The 11,437-nt window shown below is 38.3% G+C and overlaps 1 protein-coding gene across 2 annotated transcripts in view; it reads right to left on the reverse strand.

Moving 5' to 3' along the window:
• Nucleotides 1-5,239, reverse strand: part of LOC145690759 (uncharacterized) — a 75,597-nt gene extending 70,358 nt beyond the window's left edge. Inside the window, exon 1 of one of the 2 annotated variants that reach the window (XM_081765977.1) lies at nucleotides 4,919-5,239. In XM_081765977.1, coding sequence (XP_081622103.1) covers nucleotides 4,919-5,078 — 160 coding nt within the window. In that variant the 5' untranslated portion in view covers nucleotides 5,079-5,239. The remainder of the gene's footprint in view (nucleotides 1-4,918) is intronic. The other variant, XM_081765980.1, reaches the window with a different exon arrangement.
• Nucleotides 5,240-11,437: the final 6,198 nt, after the last annotated feature.

The raw sequence follows: 11,437 nt of genomic DNA on the forward strand, positions 1-11,437 counted from the left end.
ATGGCGTATTCCAGCACAAAGTTAAATAATAATGGCGACAACGTATCTCCTTGTTTCAGGCCATTTTCGACGTGGAAGCTCGTGGACAAAAATTTTCCTACCCGGACTTTACTTTGGGATTCACTTAAACATATCTTAATTAATCTAATTAGCTTTCTCGGTATTCCAAGCTCTGTAAGAACGTTGTATAATGTTTCTCTCCTAACCGAGTCGTAAGCCTTTCTAAAATCAATAAATAGTTGATGTACCGGGGTATTGTATTCCCACTTTTTTTCGAGTATTTGGCGAATTGTAAATATTTGGTCAATAGTTGATCGATTTCGTCTAAATCCGCATTGATAATCTCCAATAATTTCATCTGCGTATGGGGTCAGTCTTGCTAACAGAATATTTGAAAGGATTTTATAGGATGTTGACAGAAGAGAAATGCCTCGATAATTATTACAGTCAGTTTTGTCGCCTTTCTTGTGAATTGGAACAATGATTGACTCTTTCCACTCTTGTGGCAATTCTTCCTTGTTCCAGATAAGGAGAATGAGTTTTTTGTATCTTGTTCCACAATTTTTCGCCTCCAGCTAAAATTAACTCAGCCGGAATTTCATCTACACCCGGAGATTTGTGTTTCTTTAATTTCTTTATAGCGGCTTCCACTTCTATTCGATTGGGTTCTGGAATATACGGTTCTGCGGTGTGTAACTCCTTTTCTCCACGCACATTAGTTTTTGGCTGCGTGTTCAGCAAATCGTCAAAGAAATCTTTCCATCTATTTAAGAGGCTATCCGTATCAGTGAGAACTGTCCCGTCAGATTTCTTTAATATATAAGCACGAGGTTGATAGCCTTTCTTAAATTCGCTGATCCCCTTATACATGTCCCGAATATTTTTATTTTTACTATTATCTTCAAGTTCCTTAATTTTAGCTTTCAAAAAATCCCGCTTCTTTGTTCTAAAAGTTTTGGAAGTTTCCCGCCTGATATCTGCGAAATTTTGTGTAGTTATTTCATTCGGATTTTGTAGCCACCGTAATTTTGTCTGTTTTCTCTTCTCTGCTAGTTTAATACATTCTTGGTCGAACCATGGTTTGATCCTACGTATTTCCGCGTGTCCCAATTTTTCTATTGCTGAACTTTTAATGCTATCTTTAATTTCAATCCAAGTATCCTCAACACTAGTGCACTCCAAGTCTTCTAAAACCGAGAATCTATTCGAAACTTCAATCTGGTATTCCTCTCTTACCTGGCTCTCTTCTAATTTCTTTAAATTAAATCTCTCCGTTTTCGGACATTGAGTATTACCTTTATTCAACGATAATCTCTCCCGTATTATCGCTGCTACCAGGTAGTGATCAGTGTCACAATCAGCCCCTCTAAACGACCGGACGTCAATTATGCTAGATTGTCTTCTTCTATCTACTAAAACGTGATCAATTTGATTATGTGTTTTTCCGTCTGGTGATGTCCAAGTGTATTTATGAACGTCGCGATATGGGAATTTTGTACTCTTCACGATTAGGTTTTTGGATGTTGCAAAGTTCACGAGTCTAACACCGTTGTCATTACTTTTCTTATGCAAACTTTCATTCCCTATAATCGGTTTGAAAATATCCTCTCGTCCTACCTTCGCATTGAAATCCCCTAATAGAATCTTCATATGGTATCGCGGGAGTTGGTCAAATATCCGTTCCACTTCTTCGTAAAAACTATCTTTTATATCGTCACCCTTATCTTCAGTTGGAGCATGTACATTTAAAACAATAATATCACACCACCGTCCGTTAAGAGTAATAAAAGAAAGTCTGTCAGTAACAAATTCAACCCGTTTAATTGCTGGTAATATTCGTTTGTGAACGAAAAACCCTGTTCCTAACTGGTGATTTTTATTTCCTTCCCCGTAAAAGAACGTAAAATTTCCGGAATTCTCAGATCCATTTCCTTCCCACCTAACTTCCTGAACTCCTACTAAGTCCATCCTGTATTTCTCTAACTCACTCGTTACAGATTTTAACGCGCCTGCCCTATAAAGACTTCTAATATTCCATGTTCCAAATCTCATGTCCATTTTCTTTTGCTGATGTCGTGCCAAGTTATCAGTCCTTGTCCGAGGCTTTTGTGAATGTTTCTGAACAAGTACCTTTTTTTACAGGATGAGGGTGTTAGCCTTACCCAAACCCCCAAGCTGGAGGACCACTCCTAGTCGTCTGTCCGCGACTGCTTATTCAGTATATTCGCAGCTAACCTCTATATCTAGAGGCCTTCTCCTCGATCCGCAACCTGAGGACGCGCCATGCCGTGGTGACAGGAACCCACGTTACACGGCTGTAAAGATCAGTACAAGTTTTTTTTTTATTATTATTATTATTATTATCAGGATTCGTTCGTGAGTGAGTCAGCAGACGTATCGCATTTGTGGCCAATTAGTCCTGGTTCCGAGTTCAAATGGAGGACAATTTCTCTCGGATGTAACTCGAGAAGCAGTTTTTATTCCGCTTTAAGCTTATGTGATCCCTTCCAGCATAACCTGGTTGTTTCATAATAACATCAAGGCGAAACAAACTTATTGCTGTCCATATATGATATGAATATATAGAGCAAATTATTTAAACCAAATAAACCTGGTTTAAACCAAAAAAAACGGTTTCTTTTTGTTTTTTTCAATAAAAACCATGGTTTTTGCCAACCCTGTTAAGCATTATCAGCAGCACAGTCTCTCGTACTCGGGAAAACGCATGGTGCGATGCATTCTTTCACGCTTATAAGTGAAGAAAACGTGAACTATACAGTGACGAAACACATATCACCACACGTTATTGCGAACACACACACACACACACACAAAAAAAAAAAAAAAAAAAAAAAAAAAAAAAACATGGAGCTGCCAATTCCTAGCATTTCCGCCTTTCCTCCGAAGCATTGGACGTCCATTGTTGTCGTTTACATCCTGCCTACTTTCGACCCTTCATGAAATTAGAGTATATCTGGAAACTCTATTGAAAACATATCCGAGAATTACACCTATTGACAATTGATGAAATAAGCACTTTTGGATTGTGTATGCCTAGCTTCCTTTACGCTGATAAGAACCACAGTCTCTAGAATTCGAAATAGGGCCTCTTGAAATTTGCTTTTCCACGATTTTGGACAGGGGTTAAGTTCCAAAGTTGGGCGTCCGTTTTCAGCAAAATTTTTAAAATTTACAAGAAAGATATGTATAATTTGATCGCTTGTGTGCTTGATAATATATAAGGGTCTCGAAAAATCTGTTTATTTGTTATATATAAGCGGTTATAAACATTTGACTATATTGCGAGCGGAGGGAACTACTTGGCGCAAGGTAACCAAACAGTTGCATTGTGGGAAAGTAACGAGCATTTATGTTATCAACATGGCGAATGTACAAGGGCAGTGAACTAATAGTTTTAACATTTGTGAAGCCATTCGTTGATAACGAGCAAAATCTTTTAAAAGTTTGTGAAGAGCACGGATTAATGAACCTAATAACAAATTGCAGAAAATGTGGAAAGGAGATGACAGCGAAAAAACGTGGCGAAAGCGGACGCCCAACTTCGGAATAAATGCCTTGGACAGCCCTAGCTCTGAAACTATGCACTTTCCGCCATAGGTCTATACGAACTTTTTTCGGCCTATGTTTAGCAGAAGGGGTCCAGCTCTTTTCTCTAAAAAATGTTACAATTTTGGTAATTTCTGCTCACATTCGGTTAGTTTGGGGTAGGGTTGGTTAGTTTAAGTTAGGTTAGGCTAGTTTAGGTTACGTTAGGTTAGTTTAGTTTATGTTATATTAGTGTAGAAGTCTCGCTTATTTTTCCAAAAAATGATAGAATTTCGCTTATTTCTACTAATATTACGTTAGTTTAGGTTAGTTCAGGTTAGCTTACGTTAGTTTATGATAGGTTAGGTTATATTTGGGGTTAAATTCCAAAGTTGGGAGTCCGTTTCCAGCGAAATTTTTAAAATTTACAGGAAAGATATGGATAATTTGATCGTTTGTGTGCTTGATAACATATAAGAGTCTCGAAAAACCTGTTTATTTGTTATATATAAGCGGTTATAAACATGGGACTATACGGCGAGCGGACGGAACTACTTGGCGCAAGGTAACCGAACACTTGCATTGTGGGAAAGAAGCGAGCATTTATGTTATCAACATGGCGAATGTACAAGGGCAATGAACTAGCAGTTTTAACATTTGTGAAGCAATACGTTGATAACGAGCAAAATCTTTTAAAAGTTTGTGAAGAGCACGGATTAATGAACCTAATAACAAATTGCAGAAAGTGTGGAAAGAAGATAACAGCGAAAAAAACTTGACGAAAGCGGACGCCCAACTTCGGAATATATGCCTATATTTGATTACGGTAATAGTTAAGAACAGCTACTTCTCATCTCCCGTGCACGAGGATACATCTTACTGTTGCACTACCTAAACACCCTAAGTACAAGGGCAAGAACTCAGTCTATTACCTACTTTTTAACATCCTAGATAGTCAATGAATAATTCCTGAAAGTATGGCGTTTCTCGTCCTTCCCTAAATGGGAAGTACGGCTCCTTAACTATAACCTTGATTACGTTATGTTACGTCTAAGTACTTGTATCACTCATTTCTCCTGTAAATTTTGCGTTTTTTACGTGCTTCTGGACCCCTTGTACTAAACATACCCCCTTTTTTCTTATTTTGATGTGAGGTATCACCTTTCTTGGTATATATATATAAACATTATTACAAGGTCATCTGAAAGATTCTTCCAATTTTCAAAACTAAAGGGCCATGCCTCCCCCCCTTGTAAAATATCCTAGTTACACCAATGAAAACAAGACTAGTGATAGGCTGCCCGGTTGAAGGAAACTTCCGTAATAAACCTTTTAACATTCGAATATTTGACTCAAACAATCATAAACTTACCATCCTTATTCGTCCGAGAATTACTCTTGCTCTTTTCGGGTGATTCAGTATCATTTCCAGATGAAACACCTTCATCTTCGGGAGATAAACCTAGTACAACTTCCACTTCTTCTGTTAGCTGGTCTTTCGTAACTGCACCTTTTAACTCAGCATTCGCCATTTCTCCCTCAACTTCCAGTACTGGATTCTAAATCTTTCTCTTGTGAAAAAGAATGTCTATTTAGTTTAAACAGTGAAATAATGAATATATGAAAATTAACAAAACACCCTCCACTCCACATTCATATTGCGAAGCAAGTATTGCCAGGTTAGGAACATAGAATGTGTTGAAAAATTGATCAATGGTATGGAGAAAAAAGTCAGGGACTTCAGATTACATATGAGTAAACTCAACGCAATATTTGCAAAACTATGTGACAAAACCTATGAAAAGTCATTTGCAATGTATTTAATTTCACACAACGTGTAATCGCAAACAAAAGGGGAAAATGCGTTACAAAGTATTGCAAAATTCCGAAACGATACTTTAATAACCCTTGATGTCTCATTTCGTATATGTTTATGTCAAATCCATGTCAAGATTAGACTTTTAGTTTGCGATAATCGATATAGCATTTACAACTTCTTGTTGGATGCATCCGTATGCAGCAGGCGTTTCGCGATGGGCTGTATACGTATTAACGAGGATAGTAAAAAACGGGACGCAGACAAGGTTGGACGACGACAAGCCTGGACACTTAATTTTGGTCGTTCCCGACAAGGTTGGACAACGACAAGGTTGGACGACGACAAGCCTGGACAACGACAAGCTTGGACACTTCTCAATTTATCCTCTTGCGCCAGACTCGATCGAATTCCTAAGGTGTCCAAGCTTGTCGTGGTCGATCCCGACAAGCCTGGACACATCTCATTTTGGGTCGCTGACGACAAGGTTGGACGACGACAAGCCTGGACACATTCCTGAGGTGTCCAGGCTTGTCGGGATCGATTTTGGGTCGCTGACGACAAGGTTGGCCAACGACAAGCCTGGACACAATCCAATTGGCCGATTTGGTGCATTAAAAGCTCGTAGCAATAAGTTTGTTCAGCGCTGAAAGAGCAGCATTGCGTGAATTTCGACAAGAAAAGTTTCGTTCCGTTTCCAGGTTCGGGAAATGGTAAATACCCCGGAAAGTAGCACCGCAGGCTCCATAAAGTTGGTTTGTTCTTTTTTACCAAAAATATTTCAATCCAAATATAAATTTTGTGAAAATGAATATATTTGTGGTTGTGTATGAAAAGGTACAAGTTCGCGAGTATTGAGCTATTGGTGTTTTCTTAATGTTTGCTAAAAGTAATAACCATATAAAATGCGGTTTGAATACAATTTCAGCATTAAAAATTACTTTCATAAAGTTAAAAAAAGGTATACACTTCTTATGTACAGGGTTTTTATGTACATTTCATTTGACAAATCAAAATATCTTTAGAACGAAGAACAATTTTCAAATTCGATTTACGCAAGAAGATAGTGTAGGGGGCACCGTGAGACGCTACAGAGTAGAATCTGTGAATCTAGTCTTCTTCTTCTTCCCGAGTATTATCGATATGCAAAATACTGATTCCCCATTTCATCCACGGTAGTTCGCAGTGGAACAACATAAACAGTCTCTTTAATGTATCCTACCCCACACAAAGTGAGAACAGGTGGATAATCCAGGGAGATCTTAAGTTGACAAAACCAGAGCACCACACAATATGACGTCACTAAATGCGATAGTAAGTTGAGCAGTGTTTGCAACTGATTTGGTGTCAACTTATTAATTTTATACTAGAGTAACAGACCGGTAAAAAAAAAATATGTTTAAAAATGATTATCTGTTAATGAAGTAATATACTTAAAGAGATATTTGTATATTTGAATGAAAACATAGCATTTCCACACGCGATAATTGATGATGTGCTCCGCGAAAGATTTGTTGCCACAAAAAATTTGGAGATCCACATTATATAATTGACATAAAAATTAATGATAGGTCTACATCATATTAATATGTGACAGGCTCTTATCCATGGGGTCTATGGGGGCGAGCCCCTCTAAATTTTTACGGTACTGATCCTCTAAAATTTTCACAGTACGCTTGCAAATGAACTATAACAGGGTGCAAAATTTCAAAGTCAGACGCACTCGCCAATCCAAAAATAATGGTCGCCAGTATCTCTCACGTACAAATTGAGATGCCCTCCCCCCCAAAAACAGTCTTTGGTTTGACAAAGAAAGACTTCACATTCCATGTTTTCTCTCACTCAGTGACAATTATTTTCTTACGAAACAGAAAATGCGCTGCTCTGTGAGTTAGGCAGAAACCATTCCTACTGAACACTGGTCGCCAGCTCTAAATTTCTAGTCGCCAATTTCTAGTCGAAAATGTTTACGCTGAGCTATAATATGATGATTAACTATAATACGTTTGGATCGGGACTCCCTCCCAAAATTCTACCGGGCTTCCCCTAGATTTTTGGGCTGGCTACCAGCCTAGTATGTGATAAGTGACAGGACCGTAACTTGAGGAGAGAGAGGGCAAATGCTTCCCCAAGGAAGCTCCCCGCCGTTCGAGGGGACCCATTTTAAGACAACATTTTCTTACTCCGTATACGATACGAACATGAAATTATAAATGAAGCATCGAATATGTCCACTATATTACATAAACAAAACAACACATAAAAGATAAATAAGACAAAAATGAGTCGTGGGCCCATTTCAATAAAAAAGTTTCTATTAGGGGCCCTAGAAGTAATGTTTATTCGTATGGCTTTGATATTTGTCAATTTTGCCCCCTTAATTCATTTGTCATGTATGGAACGGGATCAAAGGTGTAACTAACGACCCGGACCCATAAAGAGTAAGAGAAAGATGGAAAGAGGTAGTCCAAGATTAGAGAAACAACTTTTTTCTTGGAGCACCAAATACGCGTATTAATGCTTACCACCCTCCCAAGAAAACAATCTAAGTTACGGCGCTGGATAAATGGATGCAGGTGTAGAATACATAAACATAAAACAGTAATTTATGATTAAAATGAATGACTGCGTGTGAAAGAGGACTGTACTACTAATTTTTAAAAATTATATAACGTTTACTGTATGTAAAAAAACGATCGTGCTGTCCTATTTTATGAGTTTGAATTTGCAAAATTTACGAAAGAAGTATGTAATATATTTCTCGAGTCCTGTAGGATTACGGGGGACCAAAACTACGTAAAAACACAATGTTTATAGGTGGATTGAGTTCATGTTGCGGAAAGATAATTGATATTGATATGTGAATAAGTTGTGAACTGAGTAGACTGGAAATGCCGTGTGCTAAATGGAAAATTTTTGCAATTACTATTTGCTATTAATTAGAATGGACAAATATAACGTGCATTGCGGCGTTCTAACCAGACTTCGCTTGCTAGCGCTCGCTCGTCAATATTAATTAATTTATTTATTGATACAAGTCATGGCCATTACCGGCATCTATGGCCTTAAGCACGTCAGGTTGGAGGGATGACATCGTCGGCGAGCACTCAATCACGGTACGGGGGAGGGATATAAGGAACGGATAAGGAAAGAAGCGGCCTGAGGCCTGTAAATTAGATACCATCCCGGCATTTACCTGGTGTAAATGAGGAAATCCCAGGAAAAACCTCATTTAGGATAGCTAGCCTGAAAAAGCTGTTACACTTTTCGACCGACTGACCCTGCCGGAAATCGAGCCCAGGATCAAAGACGAGAGCATTAGCGACTACTCATGCTCAGCAATACTGTCTGAAACTATTTACTTAGTGGTATGTTTGGCTTTAGGTAGATTAACCTCAAAAACATTTAAGAAAACAGCAATGATTTTCAACAAAAAATGCTTTTTCCCAATAATCCGACATATGGCTAGTTTTCAAAGCACATACTGAGAAAAAAAATGTAGGTAGCGTACTCAAGACGGTAGGTTACATGCGTAATTCCTGTAGTTTTTGGCCTTAACGTACAGCAAACGTATAACTGAAAACGCATGTTTTATAATACTTACTTTCCGTAAAAGTGTTCCATCTATACGTACTTTCCGTATGAAATTATAGGCGGTCAGGATCTCACATACAAATCGATGCAGAATGTCCATAGTAGAATAGAATATAGCTGCAGAATGTAACATAGGTGATATACGAAAAACTTAGATGTCAGACATCCTGCAATGGCATGATCTAACATTTAAGAGCAGTGCGTATGTAGCATATGCTCCATAGTGATTTCTGTAGTAAGCAACAGGATTTTGTATATTTGTACAATATACCGCTGTCCGGAGAACGGATTTTTCTTAGTGTGCAGTTCATAAGCAAGGGCGCCCATGTTGGGGTTTCCAAGAGGGGCAAGTATGAGCGACGTTTCAAATATAGTTGCAAATTTTGCTGTAAGTAATGTATAAATTCTATTGGGTTTTCAGTATTCCCAAGTACAATTTCCTCTTAGGGGGTTAGCGCCCCACCTTGCCCCCCTTGATGAGCGCCCTTGTTCATAAGTAATGCAGTTATGTGGGTTCTGAACCTATGGGTTCAGTATTTCTTGATAAATCCATTAAATGTTGTGCGTGTAATCCACAACGCACACAGATATAGGCGGGAATTCATGTCACTTAAGGACCTCCCCATTTTATGGCAGTAATAAATGCAAAAATTGTCGATAAGTGATTCGCCTACTTTGATTTTGCGAATAGTTCGTACTATGTGCGACTTTGTCCATGCGGCGTCTAGGGTATGGTGACGTCGATAAGCTAATAAAACGAAATACTTCAAAAGTTGAAACGGTGGGTGCGTAAACGTAAACCTCGTGTAGCTTAGGTATAGGCTGCATAATTACTTTATTACATCAGTGTTAATGTGCATCCTTAAATTGGGATAGAGCAGTTTCCGCAGTTCAGATCAATAATACGTGGACAAATTCATATTAGTTCGAAACCCACATTTCTCGATGAAAATAGCGTCATCACGCTTTCTAAACTGTACATGTGCTGGCGCATGCCAGTGATCCACCAGGAACAGGTAAAATTCAGGGGCGCTATAAGAGATAATTGTTCAAAAATTACATTTTAAAAAAAAAAATTATGGGTGCACACTTAGTAGTAATAGTAGTAATGATAGTATAGTAGTAGTAGTAGAGTAGTAGTTTAGTAGTAGCCAGGCCCGCAACCAGAGGGGGGCCAGGTTTCTCTAAACTTTTTGTGGCCCCTCCAGACTTCAATACAAAATTTTATTATTAATACAAAAAACACAATTTAGATATTTAAGATAATTTTAAAGACTTGGCCCCCCGTAACATATTCACGGTCCTCCCAAACCTTTGTAGCTGGTTTCGGCCCTGGTAGTAGCAATGATAGTATAATAATAGGCTAGTAGCAGTAGTAGTATAGTAAGGCAGTAATGGTAGTAGTTGAGTAGTAGTAGTAATAATAGTATACTAGTAGTAGTAGAGTAGCAGTAGTTCGGGTTAGGTTAGGGTAGGTTCAGGCAGCGAAATAGTCATATTTCAAGTCCCTTGTACATTAGTTTGCAGCCCTGGAATAACGCCCTTATGGAGAGTTCCATAGAATTAAAGCAACATCTTATTGCCGTATCTATGTTCATAGATGACTTACATATTTTGCGCCTTCATAAATAAATTCCCTAAACATTTGTCTTTTGTTCTGAATTAACACGTTTTACCTGTAAATTGTAATTTTAAAAATGTCCACGTATTCTTAATCTTGTTTCTGCCACTCCAAAACACTTACTAAGCCTACAAGAGTTCATTTGGTGCTAAAATAAATTGATACATCATGAATGTCAGTACACTTATAAAATAGAACATAACTGAGGAAACCTGAAATTTCAATCTTGATACATGTATCAGTGCGCAGCACGAAATGAGATTTAAAAAAATCCCGGCGTTCTTCCCGCCTTTGATGGGACAAGCCGCAATTATTTACGCATTATTCAGTGCATTGTTTGTGTATAATCTTGTTCGTTTGTTGAATGTAAAACGCAACTCACACAACCGCTGTAACAACATAATGTGTTTTTTATTGTCCACCAGTATACGAACAAATTCCAGGTATGTCTTAAATTATAATCCACCTTGGCATATTATCTCAGCAGTAATACTGTCAACAGAGCTGCCTTGCTTATGGATACACTGCGCATTAAGTGATCCAGGGGAGTGACGACATTAAGTGACGTCATGTCCTGTTGCTGTGGTTATGTCAACTTAAGAACTCCCGGATAATCCACTATTAGAGATCCTCATGCCAGAAATTCAGAGTGACCGTCGTGGTGAAAAGACGTGTGTGTGTCTAGCTCCGAAGTGCAGCAGAGCGTAAAGCGAAAAATGGGTATCTCGCTCAGTGTTTGGAGGGCCGCTATCGGTCTATTCAATTGTATTAAATCAAGAAATGAATTTTCTGTAGAAATTGTTGGTGCGCGAAACGAAACCCAGAAATCATATTATGTATATGGAATAGTGATTCTCGTA

The sequence above is a fragment of the Thermobia domestica genome, chromosome 7 (assembly GCF_964235325.1).
Source record: "Thermobia domestica chromosome 7, izTheDome1.hap1.1, whole genome shotgun sequence".
NCBI lineage: Eukaryota > Metazoa > Arthropoda > Insecta > Zygentoma > Lepismatidae > Thermobia > Thermobia domestica.